Raw genomic sequence first — 15,248 nt, 5'->3', positions numbered from 1 at the left:
TGTTTGTTAGGGTCTAGGGAGGCAGAATTTATGAATGACGGTCGTTCCTGTCCAATTCCCATTCGAGCTATGCCACTACCTTCCCAAATATGGTAAACAAATCTTCCAACGCCAATTAAAAATCACTAGCATCTTAACAGAAGACCCCCTGATGTACTTTGGCGCAGTCCTTTGTAGTGATAATGGTAAGCATATGACGACAACTTATACATGACGTTGCTTTTACTTTTAATAACAGTGCGTGACTGTGCTTGGTGAAATATGCTTTGACTACAAAAAAGCATCACGTCTTAAACACAAATATGGAATAACAGTATTCGTAACAATAACAATATAGAGTATATATAATTATTTCATCGTACCGATCCATATATGATATTAGTTTGTGTGTTATAAAATAAGATTTTAGAAAATAGCTTAAATTATCATTTTCATCATCATTTATTCATCTTGTGAATCATATACATAACTCATTTTATGTCCATGATAATTGATTAAAAAGCATTTAGTGTCGAAATTAATGTTTCTTTTAAGCTTTTTATGGTGTGTGGTTTAATTCAGCTGAGACCCCGACGGAAAGTAGACAGGAACAACATATCCCAATATCCTTTGCTCTCAGAAAATCCCATCTCGCGAGAGTATGGGTTCCTCAGAAGAGAGTCTTTTCCAATAGTCTTGTTTTTGTTGTTATTTTTTTTTACCGATTAAACGTCGTTTATTTGGCGTCTTCTCGCGAGTTAACTAATTTTACATAAGTCACTTTTTTGGATGAGCTAAAACGTAGATACAAAAGTGGATTATTTTTGTTCGCAGTTCTTTTTTGTCGCGAGAGATGGGAATGTATCCATAGCGGAGGAAGCAAACCGTATCCAGCTAACGTTAACTGTACAAACAAATCTTCCTTTAGCCACATATATCGGTCTCCAGCAGCCATTTACACGTAATCATGGGTTCAATACTGAGCAGGAGGATTGCTGGAGTTGAAGACATCGATATTCAAGCCAATTCGGCGTACAGATATCCCCCCAAATCAGGTAAAATGTCATTTAAGTAAAGTGTTGACAAACGTTAGCCTCATTACGAAGTCTAATGTACATTTCAACCATACCATTTTTTACTCAACTAATGTAACATAACATTTAATTTTTTTAACTTCCCCTAAAAAAAAAAAAAATTATTCAAAAAAGAAAATGTCTCATGCTTCTGCTTTTTAAATTTACTTTGGCAGTGACTTAGAAAAGAAAATATATCTTAGTAAAGCTATAGAATATATAGATAGAGGTGCAGAAAAGATATACTAATTTGATGTCCTCATGTATGAGTTAAAACAACATCCTGTGTTGACTTTGTCTAATGACCACATTCATCCCAGATAATAATCTATCTAACGTTTTTACTGCAGGAAATTATTTCACCAGCCATTTTTTCATGGGAGGAGAAAAGTTTGACACACCCCATCCAGAGGGATATCTTTTTGGAGAAAATATGGATCTGAATTTCTTAGGCAACAGACCTGTGCAGGTGACCAAATGAAACAACCTCAAAACTTTACGAGTTTGACACTCTGTCATTCTCACACATACGTTTTGGTCCTATTTTCCACAGTTCCCCTATGTGACCCCAGCACCGAATGAGCCTGTGAAGACGCTGAGGAGTCTGGTGAACATCAGGAAGGATACTTTACGACTTGTCAGGTATATTGTGAATATTGTTATGGCTTGAATGGCTGCTGATGGTAACACGATGTGGAACATACGCTGGAATAAGAAAGAAGTGTGTGGAGGTTTGACAACCAACATTTGTTTTTACATATTTTGCAGGTATAAGGATGATTCTGACAGCACACTGGAGGATACAGAAGATCCCAGGGTTCTGTACAGTGTTGAATTCTGCTTTGATACTGATGCCAGAGTGGCTATTACATTATACTGTCAGGCCTTTGAGGAGTTTGCCAATGGGATGGCAATGTAAGTTTCTACTGAGTAGTAAATTGGATTAAATTTCTGGAGTTGAATGATGCTAAATCACTCTGCTTGTGGTGTACGCTTTTGTAACTAAGTTAATTTCTTTTAGAGAAAAAGGATTGGATGATAATTAGAAGTTTCTTGTGATTGATAGCCTCACTTGCGCCATGTGAGTCCAAAGAAACATAACCCACTGGCATCTAGACAACATCTCTCCTGGCAACTTAACTCTTTCTTTGGGCCTTTGGTCTAAAAACAGATATAAAAATTAAGCCCTTTTACATAGGTCACTGTGTTTTAATGAACATTATTAGTAATTGACATCCTCAGGTATGCTGAGATGTGATGTGTTGGTGATAATCACTACAATTTTCTTTTTAAAGATACAGCCCCAAGAGCCCTTCATTGGTGTCTGAGACGGTCCATTATAAGAGAGGGATAAATCAGCAATTTTCTCTGCCGTCCTTCAAGATTGATTTCACCAAATGGAAACCTGAAGAGGTGTGATTTTCTAAGATTACATTTCTGTAGATGCTTAGAGGCTCATTTGCATCGTCTCATCAATGCCTTTGTGCTGTGAAGAATAATGTTTTTAAAAAAACAACTGTAAATAGTTAGGTGTCGTGTATTTTTAGAAATAAACATTGAAATATTTCTGTAATATTTTAGCTGAATTTTGATCTGGACAAAGGCGTTTTCCCTTTGGTGGTCCAAGCAATAGTGGATGATGGAGATGGTTGGTGAAAAATTTGCATTATAAAAAATATAATTGGTTAGAATTATGTAATAGCATTACATACTGTTGTCTCACAACACACTGCGTTTTCTGTTACAGACGTCACCGGGCATGCACATGTTCTCTTGGCAGCTTTTGAAAGGGTTTGTATTCCTTGTGATTAGTTTTCCGCTCAAGAATGTCAGCTGAAAGTTTGCAAGTATTCGGTCATGTTTTGTAACACTGAATAACATCGAGTAAGTCATTAACCAGGCAGGATTTTATAGAGTCAGGATAGTTTGCGATTCATGGTTCACATGATCGTGGAAAACCTGAAATGTAGGTTTGAGGTTTTAAAATTGTGATTTTTCAGGCTCTTAGAAGTCATGGTCAAAAACATTGAACCCCCCCACCCCTGAAAACTGTTTTGCAGCCAATGTAGAAAATGAAAGTAGACAGAATTAACATAATTTAGCCTTATTACATAGAACAAAAGTTCCCACAGAAAGCATCATGAAGAGCATCATACATTTTTATTAACACAGCATAATCAGACTAATATATCAAGAGATGTTTAAAAGTAATGCATTGATCTGTTTTCATTGATTTAGGAACTGTAAAGTACTGCTTTTAACATATTTTAAAAAAGCTTTAATTCAATTCTAATCACTTTTCTGATATAATTATGATGTTAAATGTTGCCTTTAAGGAGTAGAGGAGAAATTAAACAGGATTTTTCCAAGCAGTGCTATTGTCAAGAATGGAAATACGCAGAGATTTCTTCACTGGCCTTTTTCCAAGTGTGCATCTGATCTCTCATATTTTCAGACTTTTCTCAAACTCTTTCTTTACCAGCTCATTAGGTTGTTTTATAATATTATTTAATACTATATATATATTGCCTTACAGCATGTTGATGGCAGTTTCTCAGTGAAGCCTTTAAAACAGAAGCAAATTGTAAGTATTTTTGTGGCTCATTATTAAATGTAAGGGTCTGATATTTGTGCTTTGAAGCAACAGAACAATCTAATTTTTCGGTGTATCTGTGATTGTGGCTGTATGATTGTGATTCTTAATTGGATCCCTCATTAAACAGACAGATTGAACGCTTTGATCTGTTCACACTCTTGCACACTTATCCACTCCACATGTGTGGAAGCAGTAATCAGGCCATGCCACTTCATGAAAAGATAATGAGCATTTTGATCTGTGCTGTGATGTTTCCCATGCCAGTAATCCACATTTACGTATCGCATGCTCATCCTTTAGGTGGACCGTGTGAGCTATCTGCTGCAGGAGATTTACGGCATTGAAAACCGGAACAATCAGGAGACAAAGGTAAATCATGTCTCTACACCAGAGAATTTAGGGCAGGTGAGATGTGACATGCCCAACTAGTAACACAATATCTATCCTGCCTTTTTCTGTCTTTGATTTCATGTACTATTTTACAGCGTTTTGTTTTGTCTTCTCTCTCCAGTCCACAGAGGATGAGAACAGTGACAACAGCAGCGAGTGTGTGGTTTGTTTATCAGACCTGCGTGACACACTCATTCTCCCTTGCAGGCACCTGTGTCTGTGCAATGCCTGTGCTGACACACTGCGTTACCAGGCCAACAACTGCCCTATCTGCAGACTGCGTAAGTACTCATTAATCAACGCCTGAGCTTCCCGTATTGTTCCTCCATTATTATTCAGATTTGTTCCGCTAAATGAGCCGAACCTTTAAAGTGGGTATGGCCATAAAGATAAAAGGCTGAGTGATGATTTTTTGTAATCCAATATGTACTGATTTACCATTGTGCTTTTATTACCCTTTTTATTGTTCTTAGTGATGAATAGTCACTAGTGCATCATTGATCACTTATGCAGTGCAGACCAGGTGACTGTTGAAGAATAGTGCCATCTGCTGGGGGTGTCATGTAATAATGATTTGTGTTACAAAACATGTTTGAAGTTTTTTTTTTTTTTTTTTTCCTGAGAAATATTTCTGAAAATAATACATTTCCTTGCTGTGTAATTTAAAGGAATAGTTAAACCAAAAATGAAAATTAGCTGAAAATGAACTGAAATTTAGAAGAGTTTGTTTGTTCATTGGAACTGACTTGGAGAAATTTAGCATCACATCACTTGCTTATCAATAGATCCTTTGCAGTGAATAAGTGCTGCCAGAATAAGAGTTTGTAATAAATTGGTGGATTTTGATATGAGAGGGAGCAACAAGGAAGTGATTTTTCTGCGTTTTTATGGATTATGGACTGGTATTTTGGCCAGAATCTTAATGATATTAAACAAGGCATTAATTGATGGACTGGAGATATGTCAATTACTTGTGACATTCTTATCAGCTGTATAAACTCTTATTCTGACGGCACCCATTCACTGCAGACAGAGGATTCATTAGTGAGCAAGCGGTGTAATGCTAAATTTCTCCAAATCAATTCTTGGGTGGCCTGAGGGTAATTTTTTTTTTTAGCAATTTTTCATTTCTTGAAGGAGAAACATGCTAATAAGAAACTATATATGACAGGACTGCAATTTAGTTGGCCAGGCTTTTTTGTACTTGTGTAAAGAGTTTCTGCCCTATAGATCTTCTTCACTGAGAGAATGTACACTGATTTTGCTTCGACAGTAAGACCAGTTGTGCAAATATTTACCTCCTACTTTGTAGCTAAATGAATTTGGTAACTTTTAATCTGCAGTGTGAGGATGCAGCACCTGTGTTTGTTTATGCACAGTGCACTTGTATCCTTTTTCCCCAGCTGACCTTTCTTTCTCCTTTCGCTGTCCCAGCTTTCAGAGCCCTGCTCCAGATTCGAGCCGTGAGGAAGAAAACAGCTGCCACTCTCTCACCAGTTTCCTTTAGCCCAGTGCTTTCCCAGAGCTCTGACCATACTGAGCATTCGGTAAAATTGATGTTTTATCCTCTACTCTAATCTATTAATACATCATGGATCCTTTTCCACTGTGTTGCTACAGTAGTATTGATTTTGTCCAGTGCAATCATGCTTCGCATTTGACTCCAGTACAGTTATGAATGGTATTTCAGGTTTTCTGTGGTGCATAAACTCCTCATTTCAAACATCCAATATGTTGGGCAAATATCTTTTTAATAAATTTATTTTTTACAATTTTTTTTTACAGTAAAAACATTAATATTCTAAAAAATATATTATTACAGTTTAAAATAACAGTTTTCTGTTTGAAAATGCTTTTGTATGTCAAACAACATAACTTTCAAAATATAAGATTCTACATGGCAATAAGTCAGAAGTTTACTAACAACACACTTTTTTTTCCTCTTGAATCTCAGAATGCCGACAACATCCCTCCTGGCTATGAGCCCATCTCACTGCTGGAAGCCCTGAATGGGGTGCAACCAGTGTCCCCTTCAATCCCATCAGCACCTCTCTATGAGGAGATCCAGTTTTCTGGGGAGATGGGGGATCCCCTTAACCTGACTGGACGGCAGCAGAACGCAGATACCACATCAATGAAGGGCAAAGGTAGCAAGTCACCAGATGGGTAAGTCCGTATTGTGAAAATACTAACTCTGAAAATGCTCAAATAATGTTTTTCTTTTTCCAGTGATATGTGTCATGTTTCCAGGTCTACACGTTCTCCCTCATCCCCAATACAGGAGGAGGAAGATGAGGAGAGGATGTCGGAGCTCTCTGATGCCCAGCCTCAGTCTGTTCTGTCCTGTAGTCTCAGTCCCACTGAGGTCAGCCACTATCAAGTCCTTCCCTGTACTTCCCTCTGACAAGCCAATAAATGGTAACACTTTATTTTAAGGTGATGTAGTTATATGCTACGTGTACTTATGTAGTAATAACAGTATAGTATAGTATAGTACAGTATATCATACATAATTACAAGCAACTAACCCTAAACCAAACTTTAACCTTATAGAAGAGGTTCTGAACTCTGGCCTCTTGAGGTCCAATTTCTTGCAGATTTTTACTCCATTATGCCCTTTAGTATGTAATTTAGTAGTAACAGTTCATTAATATTACACAGTACTGTGTAATTACACTATAACAGCGTCACCTTGAAATAAAGTGTAACCCAGCAGATGGCTTTCTTTTAACAGTGCACTTAAAGGCAAGCAGGAACTCCTAAGTGCCTGTGGTATAAATAATATTGTACAATAGTTTCTGCACAAATGTTTTTCTTGGAAACATTCGTTATGTTTGTGTGTGACTCATGGCATGGATGAGCTGACTCTGTAACTCTCTGTTAGTTTGCCTAGATCTGTGGGTTTTACCTGGTTGCATGCGACTGATAAAGAAATGCAAACTAACAAACAACCTACACTGTTGTGTCTGCTTATCATTTCCCACAACCTGTAAAAACCCCCCCGGCTCATTCTAGTTTATTTCCCAACAGGCCACAGTAGAGGGTGGGTCCACCAAACCTGGCTTCCCAAATTCAGGTTAGCAAACTTGATGTGCAAATCAGCATTAAAATTAAGCATTTCATGTCAGTGTTGCAAATAATATGGCAGCAGCAGTTAAAAAAAAAGGTATTATGTAATATATAAACTATTTGATATATGTATATAAAATGAACATTCTGACTGGCTTGCCATCTTCTCAGGCTTTGGTGGTGTGTCAGTACCAGTGATGAAGAACAAACCATGTTAATCATGTCATGTTGGCAGGTTCAGAGAGCAGATCCCTGGGTGTGTCTGTGAGTGAAATCCTACAGGACTGCCACAGCGAGCGCAGCAGCCTGAGCCGGACAGAAAGTGACCCCTCGGCAGACCTGGCCCTGCCTGGTGAGTCAGTACCCCTCAGTCCTGACACCCCCATGAAGTCTGCCAAAACTCCTTATGTAGGAATAGTTCCTTTGAGTCCTTTTTTGAGGGTGGGGTGTCTTTTATGCCCTGATAAACCTTTGTACTGTTGACTTTGAGAAAATGCAAAAAAGAGCAAAGTTGGAGCAAGCAAATTTTTCAGCATGTTTGGCAGAACTGATGCTGCGCTGTGTAAACCTTCTCTGTTATTGCTGCTTCCTTGCTCAGCAATTTCTACCAAGTAAAGCTTCTGTTTAAATACTTTTTTTTCAGTCTTTAAAAGTGTTTTTCTGTTTCATATTTTATATGCCATCTATACACTAGAAAGAAAAAATCTCAAGTACATCAAGACGTTTTTAATAGGGGTGTAAATATGTTCTCTGATAATTTTATGATTCTTGATGTAAAATCATGAAATCTGAAATTGTATAATTCTATTAGCTAATTTTATTCTAAATCAAATTCTTTGAAAATATGTTTCATCTACAAATGTGATTGGATTAAATGTTATATTTTATTTTATTAAAAAGTAAGTTTAGTAATTAAATATAATTTATTAACACAGTACACAGCATTTACATTTTGAATAAGAAATGAAAAGTTTATTATAGTATTCAAATGTAACTAGTAATTAAATCAGATGTTAAATTTCAAAAATTGTATTGTAGTCCATTTTCATCACATAAGAACAAAAAAAAAATTATAAAGCTTTGTTAAATCATAATTATAACATAAACAGTCCTAATTATGAGATATTAAGTCATTATTATAAGTCAAATGTATAAAATACTAGGTCAATATGACAAAAAATTTACTTTTATCTCAATTTCAACTTTCAGAAATATGATTTACTATGTCATAATTTTGATTTATGATATGCCAAAGCATGATATTTCCCCCCCTTATGTGGCAAAGATGGACTTCCATGCTGGTTGTGTGTGTGTAATGCATGTCTAATGCTGTGCTGTCTCCTAATCCTCTCTCTTTCTTACTCTAACTCGGCTTGCTCTTAACACACATAGCGTCTGAGTCATGGTCCACTGCTGTAGAGGAATGTTGACTCTGGTAGGTCACCAATGTCATGAATATTTCTTTCTTATTACTGGTTTTCTATTTTTCTACCAGTCTCTTTGTAAGAGTCAGTTCATGAGTTATTTATAAGTCACATGCAAACACATTACATTACCAAAAGTTTGGACACACCTTTTCAGACTGTCTGTCCATGATAGATACTTCACAATCTGGTCCAGCATTTTAAAACTGTTGTAATTAAAGAAAATTCATATGTAATCCCAACTGATCTGCAAAAGCCCCATAAGATCATGAGAAAAATTAATTAAACCTGAAGTGAATATTCTCCTCCATTCTCACCTTTCCTCAGGTTCATCAGAGTCCATAGAAAGCCTGAAGAGTCAGAGCACCAGCAGCTCCAGTCAGCCCCTGCTCTGCCTCCCCAGCACCCTGCGCATGGAAGATGAGCGGCTCCCTTCGTAAACACCCCCTGCTGTGCCAGTTTCATCAACCCGCTGTTTCAAATCAGACTTATTCCCATTCCAGTAAACTTGCTCATGAATGCTACCCTGTCTCGATTAAGACTATTACTTCTTGAGTACCACAATCAAAGCCGTGTAGAGTGCAAGACATTTCACAGTGTAATAGAAACACAAAAAACCTTTCAACAAAAACAAATTGTCATTCATAAGACGGTCATAGCTTTTGCTTTGAGAGTTCAGAAATTTTGAATGACTCAAATTCTTGTAATGGATGCTCAGTCTCTTTGAAGAATGCAGCTTCATGGTGATTTATGACTTTGTACCGTTTTTTTTTTTTTTAATAATCAGCAAATGAACACTAAATGCATCAGATTGCAGTGTGATACGGACGCATAGTATAATCAGTTATCCTGTTGATGTAGTCATCTACGTCTGTATCTTATATATTTGTTTTGTGCCTTATAGTACTGTGTGGCTGTCCCTTCGTCCTCCCGTCGAAACAGACAAAGTGAGAAGCTGTAGCACTTCTTGAAGCTTTAATGAGTAGTTTATAGAGGGATCTGCCATGATTTACAGTCACATATCTGATGCTTTTTAGTGAATTCACTGCTGCTTATCTATGTCAGGCACCTTTAAAAGTTATGTATGTTTGTATGTAGTCAAATCGTTTTATCATAAAGTGTTGTGCACAAATATGAGTCACTGTGGTTATTTATTTTAAGGCATAAATTGCATAACATTATAGTTATTAATGATCCTGCTATTCCAGCATTAACCCTTATTCCAGTAGCTACCTTAAAGAAATCTAGAAATGAAGCAATGCCTAATTACTAATAATACTAACTAGATGACGTTAAAATGCTGGTCATTGAACTTTGTGTCCATCAAAGAATCCACAAAAATATTAAGTAAAGCTGTTTTCGTCATTGATAATAATTGCGCGTCAAATTAGCATGTTAGAATGATTTCTGAAGCAACAAGATACTGAAGATGAGTAATGGCTGCTTAATATTACTATAAATAAATTTCGGTTTCCCTTTTTTTTTTTTTTTACATTGTAATATTTGACAATATTTCTGTTTTGCTGTATTTTTAAATAAATGGCATCTTGGTTAGACTTCTTTCACAAAACATTTTTAAAATCCTCATCATAATTATCCATAGACTTTATATAATGCACATATAGTCAGCTGCGCTTAGTGTAGAGACCATATTTAGCCAGATGGTGGCAGTGTGTTCACTTTAGAAATAGGCTCAACTTTAGTCAGACGGCTAAAATATTTGAACTCAAATACAGAGACTAATTTTTAGTGGGTTTACTCAGCCTAACGGCTGTATGTTTGACAGTTTGGTGTGTAAGCCACCACTGCGTTTGAAGAGGCAGAGAGGTCTCCTCGGGCGGGATGAGTGGCGCGCTTCTTTTATTGCACGACATGCACGTCACTATTTTCATTTGTGCGCCTTTTCTAAACTCTTGGCGCGCGCGCATAGTTTATACCAACGACTTTCTAACGCCTCACTCCTGGCATGTAGCAAAGTTAAAAGGAAAACTGGTAAAATAATTTTAAAAATGATAACGATGCTGCTGATGATAATAATAATAGATAAAACGCAGAAACATTAATGTATCAGTTTACAGGCTGCATTTGAATCGAGTAATGTGTGTCAATTCCCCAGGTTTAAAATATAATAAATCATTTAATACATTACTATAATTGCAAGAAAATGAGCACCTGTCACATTTCACGCGGATGTGTGGTTGAGTACACTCTTCGTGAGGGACAATGACATGTTCAACTCTGGAGCTCTCAGCCAATCAGAGAGCGTCAACATTTAAAGGGCTATTAAGAAACAGGCAAAACGGCGGAGTGCAAAGCCTATATCTCATTTCTCTCGTGTACACTCGCCTGCGAAATAGTAAATGTGTTTCTACATGGCTTACTTGAAGATAGGATTGGAATGATACTTTTACGCAGCAGATATCAGGACATGTCTGAGTTTGTGGACGCGCACGTTTATCTGCTGCACTTGTTGCACTGAGGCGAACCGGCTGCTCAATCTAACGTTAACGGACTGAGACAAATTCACCGTTACCGACGAGGTCTTGTGTTTTCATTTCTCAGGTAGGCATTAATTCGAGGGATTTCATTTGCCTAACCTTGTGGTGGATTATACGCTTATAAAATACACTTTTTGCTGTTAAATTGTTATCAACCGTTATTTTTGAAATTTCAAGCAACGCTGTCTGCTTTACAGATCTGTATCTTCAAAAACGTGCTCACGATGCCAGTGTTAATGAGTCCAGAGATAGCGAATAAGTTCAAAGAGAGATGGATGATGCTTCATCCGGAGGATCAGGACAATGTCAGCGGCTCTGTTCACTTTGACGACAGTCTCACCAGCCTGCACTGGCTGCAGAACTTCTCCATCCTCAGTGCCAATCCTGAGCGGACTCCCAGCTCCGGCTGCCATCCGCAACACTTCTTCTACCACCAAAACCAGTTGGGGGGCACCGACTCGCCCTCCAGCCCACCTGCTGGAGATACTGCCGCCGCAGGGATGCCTCAAACACCTGGGAATCCCACAACGTCCTGCAGCAGTTTGGCGAATTCATACGCGCACCAGCAAGCGGGACTCTACATAACGGCGCCAACAAATGCGTCTGAGGAATTAGACTATAAAACAAACCGCTATGTGAAGCCACCCTATTCATATGCCACTCTGATTTGCATGGCAATGCAAGCTAGCAACAAAACCAAAATCACTCTGTCAGCCATATACAGCTGGATCACGGAGAATTTCTGCTACTATAGATACGCGGAGCCAAGTTGGCAGGTATCTTCACCGATCATTTATTTATCTTTGAGAATCACTTAAAGTTTTTTTTAATGGTTCCGTATCTTTAGATTTTTAAAGTAGAGAGAAAAAAAAATTATTTACTTTGTGTGTGTGTGTGTGTGTGTGTGTGTGTGTGTGTGTGTGTGTGTGTGTGCAACAGGTGCACCGACCACCAACAGGTGCATATAAGATTATTCCTAACCATTCAGGTTTCTTAATGGTCCTATTTATGATTATTTTACTATTTTAGTGGGGAAAACAGAAATACGATTCTTTTGATTAAAACTAGCTTATTCAGTCTCTTGCTAAATAAGATTTATTTTTTTCTGATTTTAATTTTCAATATCAATTTTCAGACCAGATATAACAGTTATGCACCTCTTATAATAAGTGTTTACTTTTTAAACTTTTTTGAATCAATCAACAAAAAATAATAACATATGGTTCAATTCATTCATTTTCAAGGTTTTTGATTAATTAAAAAACGGCTCAAAAGACTGCTACACTTGTGTCCTACAAGACTACATTTGTTTCTCTGTATGTTTCTGATTCACTATAATAGAACTGTCTCCTAGGAGTCATTCGTTTGTGACTCTTTCTTTATTTGTATATCTGTATGGTTCTGATTCACTGAAAAGAACCGGTTCATAAGAGTCAATAGTTCTGCACTCACACTACACTTGTAGATCTGTATATTTCTGATTTTCACTAAAAAGAACTGTTTCAGTCATTTGTTTGGTAATCGGACCACACATGTTTCTAATTCACCCAAAAAGACCAATTCATAAGAGCTATTCATTTGTGAATCAAACTGACACTATTAACAGGTGTTGGTCAACCATGGTCTGTCAATACAGAGCTATACCTAAACAGACCTGTGCACTCATCTACAGCATACTTAAGCTAGGGTGACTGATGATGGAAGCTGAGACCACTATACCCAAGAGCACTAGGTTTCCTGAGGCCTCCTTCCATAATGAGGGAGCCACTGATCATGTGAATCTAGGATCCTCAGCCTTATTCACCACATATCTACTCCTGTACACGCAACATTCCCCTCCCCCATTTGTCTCTGTCACACACACAGTGAGCCAGTGAAATAGGACACCTCTACCTGTTGCACAGTGGGATTTTATAGGAAGCTTTATGTGTGCAGTCTTCTTCTGTCACTGGAAGTCTAAAACTCTAAAAAAAAAAAAATAAATAACCATAATGTTGGCTCTACATTCAAACAGCTCAATTAAATTTGCCTAACAATTTTTACAATTAAAATATAAATATCAAAAACCTGCTATTCTTGTTCTTAACTCTCAAATAAACTGATTTTTCTCCTTTTCTATCAGAATTCAATCCGCCATAACTTGTCCCTGAACAAGTGCTTCATGAAAGTGCCCAGGCAGAAAGACGAGCCAGGAAAAGGAGGCTTTTGGCAAATCGACCCGCAGTACGCTGACATGTTTGTCAATGGCGTTTTCAAACGGCGGCGAACGCCTGCCACAAACTTCAATACCCAAAGACAGAGCAAAATGTTATCCTCTCCCAGCTCCTCGTACGGCTCTCAGTGCAACCAGACCAGCCAACAAATGGGAATGGGCCACTTCCAAGGACCTGTCCCAGGAAACAAACGCAAGCAAGTCTTCCCCAAACGAGGCAGCAAGCTGGCCAGAGTCTCCAAGAGCCCTCTGTTAACCACCGACATCAAAACTTCAGACGTACTGAGAGGAGATTTTGACCTGGCGTCTGTTTTTGACGATGTGCTAAGTGGGAATGACAGCACGTTTGAGGATTTGGATATCAACACAGCGCTGAGCTCGCTGGGATGCGAGATGGAGCTATCTTCACAGAACCAGCATGGGCCTGGCTACAGCAATGAGGATGAACAGGCTTGTGCTTACCTAGAGGCGAACGGCATGATGGGATGCAACATGGAGGACTTTCACCAACAGCACCACCAGCAAGTACAGGTCCACCCGCAATATTACGAGGGAATGTTCACAGATCAGGTTCACCAGCATCAGCACCCTTGGGAAATTAAAGAGGAAGTCCAAGCCATCCCACTTACCTTGGATCATGCCTATGGGCTTTGTGAGGGATTCTTCTCTGAGATGCAACTATGGGAAAGAGCAGAGTGATATCTGTTAACACGTCTGAATACATATGCACTGTCTTTGCTCGTCTGAAGACCTATTGACTTTTGTTTTGCTACATTAGCATAATGAATTACTGAGGATGTGAGAGGTTATATGTAATTATTCTTTGTACTTCTTTTGCATTTTGTAAGAACCTTTACTGATTCATTTATAATCACCCCTTGATCTTTGAATTCTTGATTTATTTTATTATTATTATTATTATTTTTTTGTTGTTGTTGTTGGAAATTTTCTCGAGATGGATAAATATTGTTGTGGGACAGGTGTAGTTATTTAGGATAGTGACATTTTGTTCCTTATTAATTAATCAATTTAATATATTAATTTTAGTTTACTTGATATTTTAGGTAATGTCATGCTTTATATAAGTCTAACAAAAATAAAAAAATAAATATAAATCACATATTTGAGGGAAAAGGGATGCAACAAGCCAAAGTGCTTCACTAAATCTTTCCAGAGACAAAATAAGCCCGCACAAGCACTTTGAAACAAGCCTCATAATTTATTTTCTCTCTTTTATGATAATCTATGAGAGTGCAAAGTGGCTGGCAATCTTACGAGGCAATGACTGTTCTAGAAGTGTACTTGTATCGATTCTTTGAGAAATGGACTAAAACATGCAACGTGAAAACAAATATATGCTGTACTTGAATAAAAAGATCAATCTGTACAACTTTTTTCGGTCTGTTGCTTTTGAAGTTGGCATGTTATGAGTTCTTTTCGTTCGTTTAAAGCCATTATTAGAATAATAAGCATGTTTAAAATTACTGTATGTATGGCCATTGTGGTAATTATATTTATAATTCTGCCTTTGAGATGTTTAAAATTACTGTATGTATGGCCATATCGAAAATCTTATTTATAAATTCGACACTCTTTTTGATCAATTGATCAGTTTTTAGAAACAGCAAAAAATTTTAGTCCGCAAAATTCCAAATTAAAAATATCAAATCAAAAAAACAAATAAAAACATCACAAACAACACACATACAACACAGTTAAAGTACACTACAACTCAACAAATAATTATCCAAACACAAACAAGATCAAATAATAACTAACAACATCAATCTTTGTTCTACTATTTAATTATATAAATAACTAAAAAAGTTAAAAAAAAAAAAAAAATAAAAAAAACCCAATAAACACACGTTTTAGTTACTTGTGTTTTATTTTTCTAATAGCCAAGAAATGCACGTTTTAGTTACTTGTGTTTTATTTTTCTTTAAAGTTAATTTCCTTGCTGTGCCTCCCACCTTTAAAAAATCCAGCTGACTTGAATATCTGTGA

The 15,248-nt window shown here is 37.2% G+C and overlaps 2 protein-coding genes across 3 annotated transcripts; both read left to right on the top strand.

The window, feature by feature from the left end:
• The first annotated feature begins 600 nt into the window (after positions 1–600).
• Positions 601–9,663, top strand: mgrn1a (mahogunin, ring finger 1a). Of its 2 annotated transcripts, XM_042735340.1 has the most exons (17): positions 601–1,034; positions 1,403–1,521; positions 1,606–1,694; positions 1,821–1,967; positions 2,348–2,465; positions 2,634–2,700; positions 2,800–2,843; positions 3,589–3,636; positions 3,949–4,017; positions 4,160–4,319; positions 5,473–5,585; positions 5,993–6,204; positions 6,289–6,403; positions 7,069–7,114; positions 7,343–7,459; positions 8,500–8,542; positions 8,859–9,663. In XM_042735340.1, the coding sequence occupies exons 1-16, from the start codon at positions 947–949 to the stop codon at positions 8,535–8,537; spliced, it is 1,590 nt and encodes a 529-aa protein (XP_042591274.1). In that variant the 5' UTR covers positions 601–946; the 3' UTR covers positions 8,538–8,542; positions 8,859–9,663. The 2 variants fall into 2 exon arrangements, with proteins under 2 accessions (XP_042591274.1, XP_042591273.1); XM_042735339.1 differs by lacking the exon at positions 8,500–8,542.
• A 1,120-nt stretch (positions 9,664–10,783) lies between these two features.
• LOC109107673 (forkhead box protein J1-B-like) lies at positions 10,784–14,655 on the top strand. The gene is made up of 3 exons (XM_042735338.1): positions 10,784–11,093; positions 11,227–11,805; positions 13,152–14,655. The coding sequence occupies exons 2-3, from the start codon at positions 11,254–11,256 to the stop codon at positions 13,938–13,940; spliced, it is 1,341 nt and encodes a 446-aa protein (XP_042591272.1). The 5' UTR covers positions 10,784–11,093; positions 11,227–11,253; the 3' UTR covers positions 13,941–14,655.
• Positions 14,656–15,248: the final 593 nt, after the last annotated feature.

This window comes from Cyprinus carpio, chromosome B12 (genome assembly GCF_018340385.1).
Source record: "Cyprinus carpio isolate SPL01 chromosome B12, ASM1834038v1, whole genome shotgun sequence".
Lineage (NCBI taxonomy): Eukaryota > Metazoa > Chordata > Actinopteri > Cypriniformes > Cyprinidae > Cyprinus > Cyprinus carpio.
Note: the sequence above shows the minus strand (reverse complement) of the source record. Positions and strands in the feature narration are given on the sequence as shown.